We start from the raw sequence: 21,656 nt of genomic DNA, 5'->3' as shown, positions 1-21,656 counted from the left end.
GATTTTAAGCAAGAACAACGCCTGGAGGCGGAGGATGTAGTTGAATTTCAACCTTTTGTTCCAGCCATCACTAGGGTGGACATTCCAAAGCACCTGCAAACCATGGCATTAGACGCCTTTTCGGGCGAGTCTGATCCTATGGAGCACCTTAGATATTTCAATACCAAAATGGTGATCGGCGGGGCGACGGATGCGGTAAAATGTCGATTATTGCCTTCCACGTTCAAAGGCATGGCGATGCAGTGGTTCATTCGACAACCGCCCTTCTCCATTGATAATTTCACTGATCTGTCCACTAAGTTTCTGACTCAATTTTCCGCCAATAAAACCACAAAAGCAACAATGTTTGATCTTATCAGCATACATCAGCAACCAGGCGAGAAATTAAAAACCTACATGGCACGCTTCAGCAAGATGGCGGTGCAGTTGGAGGATGAAAATCCAGATGTCTGTTTGGCGTCATTCAAAAATGGCCTTCGGGCGGGAGATTTGAATAGAGACTTAACAAGGCGACCGGCAAAGGATATGATGGATCTTCGCGCTCGTGTTCAAGAGTTCATATTGATCGAGCAAGATGATCAGAAGAAACAAGAAAGAGAGGAAGGACGCAAGCAGTCTCAATCTGGCGGTGTTTCACAGGACAAATCCAAGGCGGGGAAGGAAACCAGGATAGCGCAAACCCCCCGTGTACCAAGACCGGGACCATACCAAAACTCTAAACCTGGCTTTCAAAATACATGGCACAGAAATTCACAAGGTCCCACTGCTGCCACAGCTGGTCAGCCTGGTGCTTTGCCAACGCCAGTCCCACTTACTAAGTTGAATGCACCCTTAAGTACCATTTTAAGGGCGGTTGGGCAGACCAACGTTGTGCAATACCCACCACCCCCACGGCGGCCGCCAGCTAACGTGGACACCAATAGGTGGTGCGAGTACCACAAGGCGTTGGGGCATACGACAGATAATTGTTGGAATTTAAGGCGGGAAATTGATCGCTTGATCAAAGCTGGCCATTTGACAAACTTTGTTAAAGACACAGCAGCGCCGGAGGTAGCTAAGATCACTCAAGGGGACAAAGGCAAAGGTAAAGAGATAGTTGAAGAGTTGGGTGATCCTGTTGGGGAATGCTCATCTATTGCAGGAGGATTTGGCGGGGGTGCAATTTCAAGTAAGGCTAGAAAACGCTACGTGGCGGCAGTACACTCAGTACAGGAGTCGAACGAAGGCGAGTGTTGGGTGAATCATTCCCCTATTATATTTACCCCTCAGGATTTCGCGCATGTAATTCCCCATGACAACGATCCAATTGTGGTAACAATTAGGGTTAACAATTATGTGACAAAGAAAGTATTCTTAGACCAGGGATCTTCGGCGGATATCATCTATGGAGACGCCTTTGATCGCCTGGGACTAAATGAATCAGATTTGAAACCATACAGGGGAACTTTGGTGGGATTCACAGGGGACCGTGTCAGTGTGCGGGGATACGTCGAAATTCCGACTGCCTTTGGAGAAGGAGAGTTTGTCAAGAAATTTCAAGTAAAGTACTTAGTATTGGCGTGTAAAGCCAATTACAATGTACTCTTGGGGCGAGACACCCTCAACAAGGTCTGCGCGGTCATCTCAACTGCTCATTTAACTGTTAAATATCCCGCCTGCAACGGGAAGGTCGGGATATTGCGTGTAGACCAGAATGCAGCAAGGGAATGCTATTTGAGAAGCGTGGCGCTCTATGGGCGAAAGGCCGCCAAGGAGAGCCATCGAATTACAGAAATCTTCCCACAAGAAGGATTTAGCTTGGACCCAAGAGATGATGCTGATGATTTTCGCCCACAACCTCTGGAAGAAACCAAGCAGGTGCAAGTCAAGGACAAGTTTCTAAAGATTGGCAGTGGTTTGACAACAGAACAAGAGGACAGACTAATCACCCTTCTGGGTGATAATCTAGATCTCTTCGCATGGACCATCAATGATGTACCAGGGATTGATCCCAAGGTGATCACTCACAAACTAGCCATACGACCAGGGGCGACCCCAGTCATCCAACCAAGGCGAAGAATGAGTGAAGAAAAGAACAAGGCTGTACAATTAGAGACTGAAAAGTTAATCAAGGCTCGCTTCATCTGTGAGGTACAGTACCCAACGTGGCTCGCCAATGTTGTGATGGTCAAGAAGGCCAATGGGAAATGGCGAATGTGTACGGACTACACAAGCTTGAACAAAGTGTGTCCCAAAGATTCGTACCCACTTCCCAATGTTGATAAGCTTGTGGATGGAGCTTCAGGGAATGAACTTTTAAGTCTCATGGACGCTTATTCGGGCTATAATCAGATTATGATGCATCCCTCGGATGAGGAAAGTACAGCATTTATGACCAATCAGGCGAACTATTGTTACAAGACAATGCCTTTTGGTTTGAAGAATGCAGGAGCTACGTACCAACGGCTCATGGACAAAATCTTTTCAAAACAAGTAGGCAGGAATATGGAGGTGTATGTGGACGACATGATCGTAAAGTCCGCCAGGGCTAGTGATCATGGGGGCGATCTCAAAGAAGCGTTTACTCAGTTAAGAACATATCAAATGAAGTTGAATCCTGAGAAGTGTTCTTTTGGGATCCAGGGAGGAAAGTTCTTGGGATTTATGTTAACATCAAGGGGAATAGAAGTGAACCCTGATAAGGGAAGGGCGATCTTGGAGATGAAAAGCCCAACAAGTGTAAAGGAGGTTCAGCGTTTGACAGGGCGAATGGCCGCCTTGTCACGTTTCTTGCCAATGGCGGGTGACAAAGCGGCCCCGTTCTTCACATGTTTAAAAAAGAATTCAAAGTTTCAGTGGACAGAGGAATGCGAACAAGCTTTTACCAAATTGAAAGAAACATTGGCCACATTACCAGTACTCTCCAAACCAACACCAGGCGTTCCATTAGTGCTCTATTTAGCGGTTACTGACAAGGCGGTAAGTACGGTGTTGCTCCAGGAAGAAGGAAAAAAGCAGAAAGTTATATATTTCGTGAGCCATACTTTACAGGGGGCAGAATTGCGGTACCAAAAAATTGAAAAGGCGGCTTTGGCGATTCTGAAAACTGCAAGGCGCCTCAGACCTTACTTCCAAAGTTTCCAAGTCAAAGTTAAAACTGATGTTCCCTTAAGGCAAGTACTTCAGAAGCCTGATTTATCAGGGCGATTGGTTAGCTGGTCAGTTGAGCTATCAGAATATGACATACAATATGAGCCAAGGGGCCAAGTCACAGTCCAGAGTTTAATTGACTTCGTGGCGGAATTAACACCCACTGAAGGAGAGAAGACTCAAGGAGAATGGGTCCTGTCTGTGGATGGATCCTCTAATAACACTGGAAGTGGGGCGGGAATAACAATCGAAAGTCCAGATAAAATGATCATTGAACAGTCTCTCAAGTTCGAGTTCAAGGCGAGCAATAATCAATCTGAGTACGAGGCTCTGATTGCCGGCTTAAGGTTGGCCATTGAGTTGGGAGTCCAGAAGTTATTTATCAAAGGAGATTCGCAGTTAGTGGTTAAGCAAGTGAAAGGCGAGTACCAGGTGAAGGATCCGCAACTGTCCAAATATTTGGAAGTGGTGCGCAGATTGAAGATGGAGGTCAAAGAAATCAAAATAGAACATGTCCCGAGGGGACAAAATGAGAGGGCTGATGTGTTGGCGAAGTTGGCAAGCACAGGGAGATTGGGCAACTACCAAACAGTCATTCAAGAAACCCTGCCTCGCCCGAGCATTGATTTGGTAGAAATAAAGTTGAAAGCTGTAAAGTCAGTCAGTAAGGGCGAGCTACCTTGGATGGAATCGATTAAGACCTTCTTAGAGAATCCACCAAAGGAGGATGATTTGAACACGAGAACAAAACGCAGGGAAGCCAGTTTCTACACACTGGTGGATGGTGAGTTGTATCGGCGGGGAATCATGTCTCCTATGCTCAAATGTGTCGATACCAAGGACGCCCTCGGAATAATGGCGGAAGTCCACGAAGGTGTGTGTTCTAGTCATATCGGCGGGCGATCCTTGGCAATAAAGGTGATAAGAGCAGGATTCTATTGGCCAACCATGAAGAAGGATTGTTTGGAGTATGTGAAGAAATGTGAAAAATGTCAAGTCTTTTCTGATTTGCACAAGGCTCCACCAGAAGAATTAACAACCATGATGGCGCCTTGGCCGTTCGCCATGTGGGGGACTGATATCTTAGGACCATTCCCTGTAGCGAAGGCACAAATGAAGTACATCATCGTGGCGGTTGATTACTTCACTAAGTGGATAGAAGCCGAGGCGGTGGCGACTATCACAGCCGCCAAGGTCAGGAACTTCCTGTGGCGAAGGATTGTTTGTAGATTTGGGGTCCCCATGGCGTTAGTAATGGATAATGGAACCCAATTCACAAGTAGTGTTACCCAGGAATTTTGTGCAGAAATGGGAATCGAGATGCGATTTGCCTCTGTAGAACATCCACAAACCAACGGGCAGGCTGAGTCGGCTAACAAAGTTATCCTGAAAGGTTTAAAAAAGAAACTGGATGAAGCAAAAGGGCTTTGGGCGGAGGAACTACCAGGCGTTCTTTGGGCATACAACACCACGGAACAGTCAAGCACAAAGGAAACCCCGTATCGTCTAACTTATGGAACTGACGCCATGCTCCCAGTGGAAATTGAAAACCAAAGTTGGCGAGTGGCTCGGTTTAATGAAAATGACAACGGAGAAAACTTAATAGCAAATCTAATCATGCTGCCCGAGGAACAACGAGAGGCTCACATAAGAAATGAGGCGGGAAAAGTGAAGGTGGCAAGAAAGTTCTCAACGAAAGTAGTGCCAAGAAAAATGAGGGTAGGAGACTTAGTGCTCCGAAAAAATACAATACCTGATAAACACAACAAACTTTCACCCAACTGGGGCGGGCCTTACAGGATTATAGGCGACGTTGGAGGAGGAGCTTATAAGTTGGAACAACTAAGCGGTCAAAAGGTTCCACGAACATGGAACGCCTCTCATCTAAAGCAGTATTTTAGTTAATAGAAACAACAAATGTAAATGAAGTCGCACTTTTTTTCCCTTTCTTTGGAAAGGTTTTTAATGAGGCGACATTTGTAATGAAGGGACAATTGTTCCCATACGAAAGAAAATTAATGAAAAGATCATTTCAACAGAATCGCATATATTTTTTAATTTATATTACGAGTTCATGCAATGCAAATCGTATCAAGGTATGCAATACCGCGAGTAAACCTTTCGGAATAAGAGAGTATCGCCTTCAAAAGTTAAAAGCCTTGGCAATTCTAGTGGCCACTAGAAACCAAGCCTCGTCGAAAAATCGGCTAAGGTATGTAAACCAAAGTAACAATGAAAGTTGGAAACAACTAAAACAACGAATGAACTTAAGATGATATCCATTTAAAGTAGAGAAAAGGGGGCGACGCCCATACATGATTGGGAATGAAAATAAAAGACAGGGCAATGCCCAAAGAAAAATTTCAACTTCATAAAATAAAAACAAATTCAAGCCAGGTTCTCGTTGTTGGCGTTGTTGCCCTGGCTTGTCCCAGCTTGAGGATCTTCCTTCTCCTGATTCTCATTCCTGTGCTGCTCATTCCCATCCTCGCCATCTTCTTCAGGCTCACTCTCATCATCGAATTGGGGAAGGAGGTCGAGGCTAATGTCATCATCACCAACTACTTGACCATCCTTGATCTCCTTCAGCCACCCAATACGGGAAAGATCAAAGCCCGGCTCAACCACACTGATCTGCTCTTTGGCCGCCAGAAAGCCTTGAGCATATTGAAGAGAAGCACGCCCTATGATGGAAGCATTCAGGCGATCATATTTCTTTTCCAACTTTTGATATTTGGCTTGAATGGCAGTGTGCTTGTCATTTATGGCTTCTTTAAGAGACTTGGTCTTTTGAAGAAGCAGGTCCGAAGCAGCCAAGTCTTCAGTTAACTTAGCACCCTTCTCCTCAGCAGATTTCAGCTTTTTGTTGGCAGTCTCAGCATCAGTTTTAGCCCGCTCATAGGCTGTCTTATAATCAGCCGCCTTCTTTTCATAAAGGTTCTTGGCCGATATCAACTCCTTCACGCACTGAGCCATTCCCGCCACAGTACTGGCGGCGGAAAGCGCGTGATGGATCGCCATGGAAGCAATGTTGGGGGGGCCTTGACCGGAAATGTCCTTGTGAATCCGGTTGTCAAAAGTACGGGTCATGAATTCCAGCCCATTGAAATGAGGATCCGACAAGTTCAGCAAGGGGGGAGGAGCCTCGCCACCAATGGCTGAGCTAGGGCCAGCTTGGTTAAATGGAGTTGGTGGGCGGTTGATCAGCGCGCTTGAATCTTGTTGAGGGGGCGGGACATTGTCATGTCCCTTCTTTTTCTCAGCTGGATGACTTTTTGGATCGAGAGTCGATTGGTGGAGAGGCTTACCACCAGCAGCACCTGAAGTTTTTTGACGTTTAGGGTCCCTGACGTTGTCAGAACCCGAAGTACCTTCATTCTTCTTCTTCTGCTCAGTTTCGGCGCCGCAGCAGACTGGGCGAGGTATTCCTTCATCTTGATTGGGTTCGCGTCAACCTTGCTTTTTCCCATCGTAGCTGTATGGAAAACACCAATTAGACGAGATACATGAACAAAAAGAAAAAGAAGTTACGTACAAAGATTATAAACTTACTAAAAAATTGATTTAAAGTGCCGGATTTCGACGCCTCAATCAAGTCGTGACCAGAAATTACTGGTAGTGTGCGGAGGTAATCGGCGACGCCTTGTTCAGATTCATCCAAGGCGTCGTATGAAACGGATATTTTTCGGCGAGGGTTCTTTGTCCAGTAAAAAGGGAAGAGAGGGTTATTGTCGGAATCTCGGAACAAGTTCTTTATTTCGGGCGACTCCATAACTTTAAAGTATTTCTTCTGCCATACTTTGTAATGGCTTTTAAGGGCGGTGAACCGACTCATGTTCTTACGGGCTAATAGTGGAACCCATTTCACAGAAGTAGGTTTAGTGGTGACTGATTTATAGAAAAGGAAGAACAAAGGATAGGTTGGAGTGAAACTCAAGTGTTCACAAAGAATTTCAAAGCAGCGGAGAAAACCCCAGGCGTTGGGCTGGAGTTGGCAAGGCGCCACATTCAGAAAAGAAAGAACGTGACATATAAACGGCGAGAAAGGAAGTTTGATGTTCAAGTCTAAGAAGAAATAGCCATAAACAAAGAAGAAATCGGGCGATTCATCGGCTGGTTCTTTACGCAACAGAACACAGTCATCTTCGCCACATGGGAGGACATTCAACAGATGATCTTCATTATTCGAGGTGGCGGGATTTATCTTCGTGAACCCTTGAGCAGATATTCGAAGAGAATTAATGCTCCCAACGCTGCTCCATATAGAACGCAACAGACATTTATCTTCAACTAAATGCACGTCAGAGCGCCATTCAGGTGAAGACAAATCTCCATTAGAGGAGAGAATTGAGTCTACAGAGCCGGCGGGACCGGAATCATCATGGGTAGAAGGCGAGGAGTGAATTTCAATTATAGAGGGGGCGACAACTTCCTCCTCCGTGGAGGGTGAAGAAAGTTCTAGGGAAGAAAGGCTAGCGTTTGGTAAAGACATGCGAGGCAGTTTCATAAAAAGAAGAAAGAAGATGAACAAACTAAAAGTAAAAAGAAGATGAACAGAGTCAAAAGAAGAAAGAAGATGAACAGAGTCATAGAAAAGAGAAGTAAACGAAGAATCTCAGGAAAGAGAAAAACTAACCAGGGGAAGAACTGTGGATTTGAGAAAGGAGAACATCGGCGATAGGGGAGCACCGCGCAATGACGACGGCCGGAGGAAGAAAAGGTTCACCGGAGTTCAAAGAAGAGGATGAAAGCTGCGATGAAAAGGTTTTCAGAACAAAAGTTTTAAGAAAGTGAAAAATGAAAAGTGAAAAGGGGTTTTTATAGAGAGAAAGGAGGAGAGAGAATGAATGGGGGAAGATCGTGGGATTTTGGGATTTGAAATTCGAAAAGGTAGGAAGCGAAAAGACATTACTCCTCGAGACGCACAACTGAAAATTGCATTTATAACAAATGATGACGAAATCCCGGAAAATAAGGATACGTGCGTCAGTTGAAAAGACGTGATTGACGGTTATAACTAATGGCGACATATCTTTGAAACGGCAACAAAGGTGGCGAAGCGTGAAAATGGCGATGTAACAACGAAAGTAAAATGGCGATGAACGAATAAACAATAGAGGCGAACTACTGGGTAACATGATGAAGACATTTCGACTCAATTACTCGAGTCTCATGTCTTGGGGGCATGTGGACTGGGCGGGACATAAAGAAGATTATGTCCCGCCCAAAATGAACAAATAACCATTGAAGATAGCCATGGCGGGAAAGGCGACACGACGAGCTACATTGTCCTCCCTTAGATGATGGACCCACAAGCCAGCTGGAAGATTCCTTTGGATTTGTCTTATATGTACAGGGATTTGGGCCCTGATTGTCAGGCCCAAATATAGGAAAGATCCATATCATGACCACCCCCTCTATAAAAGGGGAGGTCATCCACTTGTACGAAACCAACTTTTCAGCATTAATGAGAATATTCCTTTTATGGTAGTTTTGCTATTTTAGTGCTCTGCTAGGGTTTACTTTCTGTCATTCTTTTACGTAAGCTTGCCCTAGTACAGAACAATGATAATTAAAGGTGAAAGAAGCTATTTAAATTTTACAAAACAAAAAAGGGTTGCATTGAGTTCAAACTAAGAATAGTGATGAATAGTGCATCACTATTCATGTTTAAAACATATGGGAAAGTGGAAGCAATAAAAAATGGGATAGGTAGTTAGGTACATAGATGCGGCTTTTTTTTCTGAATGGCGTGAAAGAAAATATTAATTGGAGAAAGGGGGTGAAAAAAAAAACAAAATTAGCTGTCTGGGGTAGTTTTCTTTTAACATTCGAGAGATTCCATGCGAATCCTAATAGGACAAACAACTTTTCCAGAACTGAATGACATGATTGAAGCTTTGTCAGGTTGTACAGTAGGCATTCGCAAGGATTCTTGCGAATCCTAATAAGACAAGATGGAATATGGTGCTTTTTCAGTGTTGTGACATGGAATCTGCACGGAGAGACAAGGGATTCGTTTGCAGGCTCGCGAATGCTTTGTCCACAGGCCTTCAAATGCTTTATTGCGAATGCATTAAAAATATAATTTTTTCCGAATCCCAGTTATAAAACCAAGCTCTCTGAATCAGATTTCTTCTCAGCACCATTTGCAAATTTTCTCCAAAACTTCCTACGTTTTAATAGCTCAAAAATCACCAAAGATGGATAAGGTCATTGCTCTTGTGTATTCTAGAGGTAGAGTTTTCAATGGCAATCAAGGTGTCATATTTGAAGGTCAAGCAAGGTCCATGCATCTCAAATGCAACATCACATTCGACCGCTTGAAGAGTAAAATCCATGAGAGGTTGAAGCTCCAAAGAAACCAAATAATTTCTAGAGTCATTTGCAGATTTATGACTAACTCAAATCCGATCCTTTTTTCACCTCTTGAGCTAGTTGATAATCAAGATGTGAGTGTCATGATGGATGGATTTCGTCAGCAGTCTTTCATGACAACGCTAGAGTTATACGTTGATATTGCTGAAGCTGGAAGTTCATCAATACCGGCCTCAACCAATCCGATAAGTGCGCAGCAGGCATTCGCTCATGAAGCCGGTGGTAGCCGTGGCGTTGAGGAGGTTGTTCATTTGGGTGATGACACAGTGAATTTGGATGATGATTATGACTACCATGACACTGATAATGTGGATGGTGAGGAGATTGTATCTTCAGATGATCATGATGAAGATGAAAGATTGGGTGAAAGAGGTGACTCGTCCGACTCGGACGAGGGTGGCTTTGACGGCAATCCCGGACCTCCTATTGGATTACCGACGCCGGTGAATGTTTCTCCCGAAACGCATGGTATGTATAGTCACTTTAACTCTTTAGGTGTTGTATTTATCAATATATCGGGTCTTGTATAAATCTTCTTTGTTACAGGCGTCCCAGCCCCATTTTGGAATGAGTCTCCACACTATTCATATATTAACTGGGAACACCCCGATGAAGAGACAGATTTCTATACTGGAGGGGATGATCGGACATCGTGGCAGCTAGGCGATGAATTATATATAAACCAGTGTTTTGAGACCAAGAAAGATGTCCAGATGGCCCTCAAGCATTATTGTTTTAAGCTAAATATAACTTATATTGTGGCTGAATCCAAACCCACATACTTTGTGGCAAGATGTCCGAATGGGTGCTCTTGGAAGTTGAGGGCCATGTGTTCTAAAAAAACTGGAATGTGGACGGTAACTAGGTGGGGCGGTCAGCATACATGCATCAATACGATAGCGTCGCAGGACCATAAGAAGATGACATCCGACTTTATCTGTTCATTCATTCTTGGTACAATATTTTCTCATGATTATTATTTTGTTACCCTTAAAAATACTTAGTAATTTATGACTTTCTTCTAATGCTGCAGATATGGTACGTACCCATCCTACTGTACCTGTTTCTCTTATTCAAGAGAGGATCACTGGTGTGCTCAAGTATAAAGTATCATACTTTAAAGCCTGGAAAGCGAAGCAGAGAGCGGTTGCACAGATCTTTGGTGACTGGGAAGAGTCATATGACTTGCTCCCTAGATGGCTGAATTATATGCTTCGGTTTTCCCCTGGGTCCTATTACGCAATATCCACAAGTGACATTATCGATTGTAATGGTAATGTAGTTGTTGGTTCAAAGACATTTAAACGTGTGTTTTGGACCTTCAAACAATGTTGTGATGCTTTCGAGTACTGCAAGCCTGTGATACAAATTGATGGGACATGGCTCTACGGCAAGTATAGTGGAACTTTACTCATCGCAACAACACAGGACGGGAACAACAATGTTTTGCCAATTGCATTTGCAATTGTCGAGGGGGAAAATCTGAGCTCCTGGTCATGGTTTTTACGCTTGATACGTATGAAGGTCACCCAAAAACAGGGTATATGTTTGATATCTGACAGACACGCTGGCATCAAGGCGGCAGTACGCAATCCCGCTAACGGGTGGCAACCACCAAATGCTTATCATGTTTACTGCATCCGCCACATTGCCAGCAATTTTAATCGTACATTCAAGAATCAGAAGCACAAGCTTGACCTGATCAATATGGGTAAGCCACATGCGTATCTTCATTCATTCAAACTTGAATTGGTTAAATGTCAAGTTGATTGTATTTGTGTTAAAATGTGCAGGTTACGAGCCTTGTCCATATCTTTTTCAGAGACAACTCCGCCGGTTTCGAGGAATAAGTCAAGCTATCAGAGATTGGATTGACCGCATCGACAATCAGACATGGAGTTGAGCATGCGATGAGGGTGGGCGTCGATACGGCCATATGACAACAAACTTATCTGAGGCCGTTAACAAAGTGTTGAAGGGGGCAAGAAACATGCCTATAACTGCATTGGTGAAATGCACGTACGGGAGGATGGTGGATTACTTTGTTCAGAGAGGTCAGGCAGCAGCTCGTGAAAAGGCCGCTGGCCACATATTCTGTAAAAAGGTCATTGTAGCCATAGAAAAGAATGTTCTACTCGCAAGTGCTCATATCGTGCGCACGTACAGCATCGATAGGACAAGGTTTGAGGTGGAGGAAGGTTTTAACCAGCGAAGGCATCGCAATGGGTATGTATGGTCTCTGCGGTTGGACAATAGAACATGTGAATGTGGGAGCTTTCAAACATTCAAGTATCCATGTGACCACGCAATTGCTGCCTGTATGCATCAAAGTTTAGACTATTGGAGTTTGGTGGACCCTGTTTATACGCTTCAGAGCATATTGGACGCGTATCAAGGACAGTGGTATCCAATTGGCAATGATCTGAACATGCCACCAAGGGAAGGGGATCGAATTGTTCCAGATCCGTCCACGGCTAGGGCGAAGGGTCGTCCTAGGTCAACTCGAATAAGAAATGAGATGGACTTGACGGAGCCTCAATCGAGTCGAAGATCTGTTACGCTACAGAGATAGATGTTGTTCTTGTGTGTGAGGGATGTACTTGTGTTTGAGGGTTGTTTTTATATTTGGGTTGCTTGTGTTTGTTGTGTGTTTGTTGAATTAAACTAATGTTTTTCCATCATATTCATTAATTAACAAAAAACAGTACAATAGATCAATGATGAATTCGATGGGATCCTGTTCCGCAATCAGGCCAAGGTGTGTCTCTCGCTACTCGATATGGCCTACCTTCCTGCTCTGCTTGGTTCTCATGTTGGCTACCTTGGCCATAAGAAAGTCCATGTTGGATGTTGGACTCATTGTCTCCTACTCCAGATGCTTGGTTCAAGTCAAACACAAAGCTAGCCTGTGCATTGCTGATTGCATCTGGGTTGGCAACATTCCAGAATGATGGTCGGGGATTCAACACGTCAGAAGCTCGGGGAATTTCCAACACTTCACTTACACCACCGCCTCCCCATCCAGGTACAGGGCTCCATCCTTGGGGATCAATGTGCTGCATTTCCGGTGTCCTGAACTGGTCATAAATCGAATGAGGCTCCTCTTGAAAATATTGTTGTGACTGTGATTCACCAAACGACATGTCCGCAATGTATGGTTGTGAGCCAGAATATGGTTGTGACTCCGGCATCTGCACCTGTGGCTCTTGGTAGTGTTGGGAACTACCAGATGACCCTGACTCATTTGCAGGCTGTCTCGACCCACCACCAAAGTGGTATTGTCGGTATGAATCACCCTGATGTAGGGGATACAACGAGTACTCGCCCTCTCGAGGTGGTAGAGTACCTCCATGTATAGTCACATCCTGAGCATGCACCTCTTTCCAATACTTGCCCAAACCCTGTGCTTCTGCTCTTCCAACATGTGGTACGTATTCAATTGTGGGACGTGGTAAGTCCATAGGCATGAGTTCAACTGACGCGGCAGGAACAGTAATCCTGTCCAGCTGGTGACATAAAGTAAGGCAACGCGCGGCTTGGCTTTGCATTTCCTCAGGTGTATACATACCGCGATCGACGTCAGAAAGTCCATACCACACATGTTGAATGTTTTCACCCTACATTAGTGAATAAATAAGAAAGTTAGTATTTCAAAATTTACAAACATAGGAACAAAGAGAAGCAAAGGTTATATAACATTACAATTTGCCCTGTTGTCGAACTCTGACGCGTCAGCCAACGAATGAAATGTTGGGCGTACCACTTCATGTAACGGTCGTTAGGGCCAGCTAACGTATTAACCACGGGTTGCTGAACTATCCTTTGGTGTCTTTGCCCCCACACCTGTATAAAGGGCATCATGGCTGTAACCCAATCTTCCTGTTCCTTCCCCGCCAAAGTTATGTCATGCAGTTTATCAATTTGATATGGTGGGTCAGGTACCCCCTGAAACATGCCAAACTGTTGCAAGACTCTATCCGGTTGGTGCCACTCAACAAAGGTGTAGCATATCATTGGCACAACTGATCTCCACAAGTGCATACTTTGCCAACACCGTTCCGGTAGCGAATTTATAACATGATCTGGGTATGGCCTCCAGACAAACTACACATCCAAATTAGACGAAAAAAATTAAGAACATAAACATAAAATGATTGAGACAAGATATCAAAATAATATAATATTAGCGTAATATAATATTAGCATAACTAACTTACGTCTTCAGCTCTCAGTTCGTCGAGCTTGATCCGCCACAAATCAATTTGATTCGTTTGACGACCAACGTCAACACGATTTGGGTTTCTTCCCCACCTGAAATAAAATTTAGGGTAAATTATTAACGGCTTATTTTGTCGCATTTATGTGAACAAATAAATATAACTTCTTGTAAATTACGTGCATACCTTCCTGCGATGGGGCAGCCGATTTGCAATATCGGTATGATTTCAGGGGCAGTCATTGGAATCCTTTCCCAAGCCCAGATTTGGAGCAAATAAGTACAACCACCGATTTCTTGTCGTTCATAACCGGTTGCATGGCATAACTCATGATAGAGAGTTGCAAGCACAGCCGAACCCCAACTGTACGTGGAGGCCAGAGCTAAATTCTCTATTAGTAGTAGATATCTTAGAGGCACATGTGATCCCGAGTGGTCGGGTAATAAGAAAGTTCCAATCAAGCGCAAAATGAATGCTCTTGCAGCAAATTCAGCTTCTGCCGGCCCAAGTGCACCTAGGTTTTGAAAATCAAAACACTGGTTTAACCATCTCATGTTTAAACAACTTCCTCTAATAGCACGTCGCGGTGGAGTGACTCCTAGCGCACGAGTAACGAGATCAGACCAGTCACACCATGTCACCCCGGTAACAGGTTGTCCATCAATATTTAGTCCCAGCTGAACGGCAACATCTTGAAGAGTGATGGTGCACTCTCCAAACGGCATATGAAAGGTGTGCGTCTCGGGCCGCCAACGCTCCACCAATGCGGATATCAACACTTTGTCTTGTTTGAGAGAACCACATAGAGCGACCTCGTAAAATCCGGCCAATCGAACGTATTGTTCGATTTGTGGAGGGACACCATCCAAAGGAATGTGGGGTAATCTCAGCTTCAAGACTTTCTTACTTGTTTGGTTCCAAACATATCCCGACACATGTTTGTTTTGTTTCACCAACAACGTCGGATTTTTTGGACCGAGAGTTAGCACTGCTTCATCCGCCATTTACAAAACCTTCATGAAGTAATAACATGCAACCGAAAATTAGGCATCAAAGAAAGTTTGAGACTCAAAAACAAATGATAAACTATAATATTTGAAAGGTTAGAATGAGAGATAGAGTTAGAAATAATTACCAACAATATAGAGACTTTTACACTTGAGAGAGTTTGAGGGTAGGTAGAGCTTGAGAGGTATCAAACTTATCACTTGAGAGTTCAGAAATGAGGCTTGAAAGTTGAGAATTGAGAGAGTTGGAGAGGTGAAGTTGAGAAATGAGGCTTGAAAGAAATGAGGCTTCAACATTTCTGGGGGTCTTTTTATAGGGGTTTCAGACCGCCAGAAATGCAGAACATAGCCAACAAGCCATTCGCGAGGTCAAGTGCGAATGCCTGTGCATGCTTTGATCGTGGCCGACAAGCTATTCGCGTGGCAGGCTACGAAAGCCTCTGCATGCCTCTGCATGCCTGCAAGCTCTGCTACGTCCCATCCAATGACAGCCATTCGCGAGCTTTGTTGCGAATGCCCCTTGTTCCTCAGTCAAACTGCATCGGGAAGGAGGAGAATCTCTCCTGGTGCACCTGATTCTCCTTGTCTTATTAGGATTCGCAAGGTTTCCTACGAATGGTACCTGGTCAACCTGACTTCATGTCATTCAGTTCTGGAAAAGTTGTTTGTCCTATTAGGATTCGCATGGAATCTCTCGAATGCTAAAAGAAAACTACCCCAGACAGCTAATTTTGTTTTTTTTTCACCCTCTTTCTCCAATTAATATTTTCTTTCACGCCATTCAGAAGAAAAAGCCCATAGATGCAATGCAATTATGCAACTATGCAAGAACGGTAAAGGTAACGATATAAATCTAATGGGAATGTCAACACGTGTGAACTTCCACCCTGAAGTCACAGTGTGAACTGAACAAAGAGTCAAAGACACAGACACTAACACGGTTTCACATTACAGTTTTACGTTTTCACATTAATGTTTTCTGGTCAGATCCTCCACCTTTTTCTTCGTTCAAACCAGAACACTTCCTTTCCCATTGAATTAAATAAAGGATCTTCTTCTTCTTCTTCTTCTTCTCATCACCACAACCAAGGTAAGCCATTTTGGTTTCTATCTAGCTCACTCAAACACAACACTGCATTATGGGACTTTTTTGGTGGCTTGTTTTCTTCGTTTCCTTGTTCCATTTGCATTCTGTTTCTTCACTCAACTCAGATGGGGTGACTCTCCTCTCACTCTTGAGTCACTGGACATCCGTGTCTCCTTCCATAAAATCCTCCTGGGTTGCCTCTCATTCCACACCATGTTCATGGGTTGGAGTTCAATGTGACCCTGCCCACCATGTGGTCTCCCTTAACCTCACTAGTTATGGGATCACTGGTCAACTTGGACTTGAAATTGGAAACTTGACTCACTTACAGCACTTAGAGCTCATTGATAACTACCTTAGTGGCCAAATACCTCACACCTTGAAAAACTTAAACCACCTCAACTTTATTAGCCTCTCTACTAATCTACTCACTGGTGAAATTCCTGATTTCTTGACTCAAATCCATGGACTAGAGTTTATTGAACTGTCTTATAACAATCTAAGTGGCCCCATTCCCCCAGATATTGGCAATTTGACTCAGCTCCAGTTCTTGTATCTTCAGGATAACCAGTTGTCTCGGACAATTCCCCCATCAATTGGGAACTGTACCAAATTACAAGAGTTATATTTGGATAGAAACAAGTTGGAGGGTACCCTTCCTCAGAGTCTAAACAATCTCAAGGAGCTTACTTATTTTGATGTCGCCCGCAATAATCTTACAGGTACTATTCCATTGGGTTCTGGCAATTGTAAAAATTTGCTGTTTTTGGATCTCTCATTCAATGTGTTTAGTGGAGGCCTTCCTTCAGCCTTGGGGAATTGTACTAGTTTAACAGAACTTGTTGCTGTGGGCTGTAACTTAGATGGAACGATTCCATCCTCCTTTGGTCTACTCACCAAGCTTTCTAAGCTAACCCTTCCTGAGAATTATTTATCTGGCAAGATACCTCCTGAAATAGGAAACTGCAGGTCTTTGATGGGCTTACATTTGTATTCCAATCGACTCGAGGGGAATATTCCAAGTGAACTTGGAAAACTGAGCAAAATGGAGGACCTTGAACTGTTTAGTAATCAATTGACGGGTGAAATTCCGCTTAGCGTCTGGAAGATTCAACGTCTTCAGTATCTCCTTGTGTACAACAATAGTCTTTCAGGGGAACTTCCTTTGGAGATGACTGAGCTCAAGCAACTGAAAAACATCTCATTGTTTAACAACCAGTTCTCTGGAATCATACCTCAAAGCTTGGGAATTAATAGCAGTCTAGTAGCTTTGGACTTCACAAACAACAAGTTCACAGGCAACCTTCCACCAAATCTTTGTTTTGGGAAGAAGTTGAGCTTGCTACTTATGGGAATCAATCAACTTCAAGGTAGCATACCTCCTAATGTTGGAAGCTGTACAACTCTTACAAGGGTAATTCTCAAACAAAATAACTTCACTGGGCCCCTTCCTGATTTTGATAGCAACCCCAATCTCTATTTTATGGATATCAGCAACAACAAAATCAATGGTGCAATTCCATCAGGTTTGGGAAGCTGCACAAATCTCACTAACTTAAATTTGTCCATGAACAAGTTTACTGGGCTTATACCTTCAGAGCTAGGAAACCTCATGAATCTTCAGATTTTGAGTCTTGCTCACAACAACTTAAAAGGTCCTTTGCCATTTCAGTTGTCAAATTGTGCAAAATTGGAAGAGTTTGATGCAGGATTCAATTTCCTAAATGGTTCGTTGCCATCGAGTCTGCAGAGATGGATGAGGTTAAGCACATTGATTTTAAGTGAGAATCATTTTAGTGGGGGTATTCCCTCTTTCTTGTCAGGATTTAAATTGCTTTCTGAACTTCAGCTTGGTGGCAATATGTTTGGAGGCAGAATTTCTGGATCCATTGGAGCATTGCAGAGTTTGAGGTATGGGTTGAATCTAAGTTCAAATGGGTTGATAGGTGACCTTCCTGCTGAAATTGGAAACCTGAATACTTTGCAAACACTGGATCTATCTCAGAACAATTTGACAGGAAGCATAGAAGTTATTGGTGAACTATCTTCATTACTTCAAATCAATGTTTCATACAATTCTTTTCATGGTCGTGTACCAAAGATGCTAATGAAGAGGCTTAATTCCTCATTGTCATCATTTGTGGGGAATCCTGGGCTATGTATCAGTTGTTCACCATCTGATGGCTCCATTTGCAATGAAAGCAGCTTTCTAAAACCATGTGATAGCAAATCAGCTAATCAGAAAGGCCTCAGCAAAGTTGAAATTGTGCTGATAGCACTTGGATCTTCAATATTTGTTGTCCTGCTGGTTCTAGGACTACTTTGTATTTTTGTTTTTGGCAGAAAATCTAAGCAGGACACTGATATTGCTGCTAATGAAGGTCTTTCGTCCCTTCTTAACAAAGTCATGGAGGCTACCGAAAACCTAAATGATCGGTATATTATCGGCAGAGGAGCCCATGGAGTTGTTTATAAAGCCCTTGTAGGTCCAGACAAAGCTTTTGCTGTAAAGAAGCTAGAATTTTCTGCCAGCAAAGGCAAGAACTTAAGCATGGTCAGAGAAATTCAAACTCTTGGCAAAATCAAGCATCGAAATCTGGTCAAGTTGGTAGACTTTTGGTTGAAGAAAGATTATGGTCTGATTTTGTACAGCTACATGCCAAATGGAAGCCTTCATGATGTTTTACATGAAAAGAACCCACCTGCATCCTTAGAGTGGAATATCCGGTACAAGATAGCAGTTGGAATCGCTCATGGATTGACTTATCTCCATTATGACTGCGATCCTCCCATAGTGCACCGCGACATCAAGCCGAAAAATATTCTTCTGGACTCTGATATGGAGCCTCACATAGGTGACTTTGGCATTGCCAAACTTTTGGATCAGGCTTCTACTTCAAATCCTTCCATATGTGTGCCGGGTACAATTGGTTATATAGCACCAGGTAACTCTTGGGCATTTACTATTTCTTGATTGGAAATTTCATTCCTTTACAAATTTCTGGACATGTTTATATATTGGCTTGTGTTGTTGCAGAGAATGCTTATACAGCAGCAAATAGCAGGGAGTCTGATGTATACAGTTATGGGGTAGTTTTGCTAGCGCTGATAACAAGAAAGAAGGCAGTGGATCCATCATTTGTGGAGGGTACTGATATAGTGAGTTGGGTTAGATCAGTGTGGAATGAAACAGGAGAAATTAACCAAGTTGTTGATTCAAGCCTTTCAGAGGAATTTCTAGATACTCATAAGATGGAAAATGCTACCAAAGTGCTTGTGGTGGCTTTGAGATGTACCGAGCAGGATCCACGCAGGAGACCCACGATGACAGATGTTACCAAGCAATTATCAGATGCTGATCTACGACAAAGAACAAGAAGTAAGAAGCGATAGCCGTTTTGCTTTATGCATTTTGCTGCTTATGTGGTTATAGTCTCGGTGTCTGCATTATTGTATATGTATAATCAACTAGGTGATGCAGAGGAGTTAACTTGAATAATATTGAAACTTAGTAGAGTTAATCCAGTCCTATTTCTTTATCCCTGGCCTTGTGTCTCAATGGGAGGAAAGCGTTAAGGAAACCTGAATAGGCAAGCTGTAGCCACACATTTATTCACTTTTGGTCCCTTAACTAGTAGAACATTTAAAGGTGCACAAAATATAATGTCCTCTGCGGATTTTGGAGGGCATAGACCCTGTCAATGCACCAGTTTCTGCACTACCCAAGGTGCTATCAAGTTAAAAGTATTCAAGTAGAGTGAGCCCAAACCAAGATGGCTCGTTAATACTAGTATTATGTAAGCTCCCAGCAGTGAATCATCAATGTAGAGCACCAAGACAATTTTGAGATTTAAAAAATGTAGACAACACAAACAAAGAGGTGCAGTTTCTCAAGTCATGGCATTTATCATATTCCCAGATGCTATTATGTATATCCTATCATCTCTCACTCTCTAACTTCCTAACTAACTGTTCTAAGTAGTAACTAATATGGGGTTACTTAATACTTCAATCCAGAACTTAACATCTGATAATACTTACTAACCTTCTCTGCCTATTTTTTATAGCCAATCATCTCTAACTTTCTAACTAGCTAAATGCATTTACTAACAATCCTCTCTCCCTAAATACCCATCTTGATTCTTGACAGTTAAGATTAGAAGATAGTAAAATCATTTGTTTATTTTTTATTTATGCACGATTCACTTTTTTTTATAAGTTCTAAACTATGATCCTTATCTCAGAAGATATAATAAAATCTAGACATTTACACAGATGAAGATAAATTTGTAACAACAATTGAGCTCATTTTATGGCTCACCTTCTAATACTTTTGCTGCCTGAACAATCAGAATTGTCAATCTTTTTGTTGTCTTCATGAAGTCACTTATATTAGATCACATGGAAATAAAACCCCAATAAATGCAGGATTTGACAGAAATATCCATCTGAAAGGTGTTACCTTGAAGACAAGTCAGTGTTGCCAAATTTAAGTACCAAAAGTGAAAATATTATGATCCAAGTTAAAAACTAAAACAAAGCAGTATAATAGATACCTGAAGAAGGGTTCTGGTTTTCTTAACAGGATTTGTTGCATCATGGTAGAGCACATGATTCAACATCTCCAATATTTCTAAGCCAAACATGTTGGCCAGTCCCCTGTACACCAGAGAAAGATGGGAAAGAATTTAGAGAAAGCAGGATAGAAGCTATTGGAGTGCTGCAGAAAGCTACAAATAGAGATTCAGAATGAATGGATTTTCGTCCACCCATGTGATGATTAGTTAGCGTTCATTTGTTTTTAACAACACATAGTATCCCACAATGTACACCTATCATGTTTGAGTTTCTTGCATTCTGTTACTCGTACTATTGTTTAGCGTGACTAAAGTTTTATGATAGGTCAATCTACATAGAGAAATTAAATTGATAGGTAAATTCCCAAAACAAATCTGATGAAATTTTGTACTTATTTCAAAACAAAGTTATGTAATTATTTTGTTAATAGGAATAAATTAAAAAAGTTGTAGGTAAATTGGTGAGTATGTTTCAATAAAAAAATTCGTTTAAATAAGTTTTTCGTCCCTAGGGATTTTTGTTTTGTTTTTCATCCTTAAAAAAATTACAGTTTCGTTTTTTGTCCTTGTCGTCTATTTTTCCATCCAACCTAAACAGAATCGCGCGTGGAATCGCTCGGTTTCCATGACTATGTCAGCCTGTTTGGTTTGCATATTTTCTGTTTTCATTTTCACTAAAAATAGAAAATATAGGTGAAAATATGTTTGGTTAAATATTAGAAAATGTTTTGAGTGAAAATATTTCCAGAAATAGGCTCAAAATTGAAAATAAAAAAAAGTTGTTTTCAATGTTTTCGTGAAAAATGGAAACGAAATAGAGAAAACGCGGTGGCAATCATGTAATATTAAACACATTCCTCTCCTTTTACTTTTGAGTCGGTGATACTCATTCCCCTTCTTCTCTTTGCTTGTGTACTGTGTATGTCGTCCAAACTCAACACCTCTGTCCTCAGTCCGCAACTGCCTCACTCCTTTCCAACCATTCGCACCGCCGCTTGCGAGTTGCGATCACCACGCCTATAGCCACCTGTTCGTGTCACGCTAGAAGCAACGTTCATTGATTTGGATGATTTTGATGTATCTCTGTCGATTGTGATTATCTGATAAATTACCTTGATCTTGCTCTTTTGAGTGATTAATTACCTAGATTTCTCTGTGTTTTGGGGCTTCATATTGGTCTATCTCACGACACCTTTTGTTCTCACATCGTAATCCCTAACTCTCTGAGTGCGTGACCTAGATCTGGAAGAGGTTTAGGAGG

At 42.6% G+C, this 21,656-nt stretch overlaps 3 protein-coding genes across 6 annotated transcripts; 2 read left to right on the top strand and 1 right to left on the bottom strand.

Moving 5' to 3' along the window:
• Positions 1-11,443: 11,443 nt before the first annotated feature.
• On the top strand, positions 11,444-12,079 carry LOC130749559 (uncharacterized). Its single transcript, XM_057602933.1, has one exon. The coding sequence runs from the start codon at positions 11,444-11,446 to the stop codon at positions 12,077-12,079; it is 636 nt and encodes a 211-aa protein (XP_057458916.1).
• On the bottom strand, positions 11,819-20,510 carry LOC130742540 (serine/threonine-protein phosphatase 7 long form homolog). Of its 3 annotated transcripts, none has more exons than XM_057594636.1 (6): positions 20,375-20,510; positions 20,140-20,280; positions 13,911-14,737; positions 13,725-13,818; positions 13,210-13,611; positions 11,819-13,124 (listed from the first exon to the last, which is right to left on the bottom strand). In XM_057594636.1, the coding sequence occupies exons 3-6, from the start codon at positions 14,726-14,728 to the stop codon at positions 12,222-12,224; spliced, it is 2,217 nt and encodes a 738-aa protein (XP_057450619.1). In that variant the 5' UTR covers positions 14,729-14,737; positions 20,140-20,280; positions 20,375-20,510; the 3' UTR covers positions 11,819-12,221. The 3 variants fall into 3 exon arrangements, with proteins under 3 accessions (XP_057450619.1, XP_057450620.1, XP_057450621.1); XM_057594637.1 differs by having other exon boundaries at positions 20,140-20,266; XM_057594638.1 differs by lacking the exons at positions 20,140-20,280; positions 20,375-20,510 and adding an exon at positions 14,860-15,606.
• On the top strand, positions 15,848-20,681 carry LOC130742538 (receptor-like protein kinase). Of its 2 annotated transcripts, none has more exons than XM_057594635.1 (3): positions 15,848-18,763; positions 18,856-19,197; positions 20,404-20,681. In XM_057594635.1, exons 1-3 carry the CDS (start codon positions 15,871-15,873, stop codon positions 20,421-20,423), a joined length of 3,255 nt encoding a protein of 1,084 aa, XP_057450618.1. In that variant the 5' UTR covers positions 15,848-15,870; the 3' UTR covers positions 20,424-20,681. The 2 variants fall into 2 exon arrangements, with proteins under 2 accessions (XP_057450618.1, XP_057450617.1); XM_057594634.1 differs by lacking the exon at positions 20,404-20,681 and adding an exon at positions 20,247-20,384.
• The last annotated feature ends 975 nt before the right edge of the window (positions 20,682-21,656 follow it).

This window comes from Lotus japonicus, chromosome 3 (assembly GCF_012489685.1).
Source record: "Lotus japonicus ecotype B-129 chromosome 3, LjGifu_v1.2".
Taxonomy (NCBI): domain Eukaryota; kingdom Viridiplantae; phylum Streptophyta; class Magnoliopsida; order Fabales; family Fabaceae; genus Lotus; species Lotus japonicus.
This window is presented reverse-complemented; position numbering and strand designations above follow the sequence as displayed.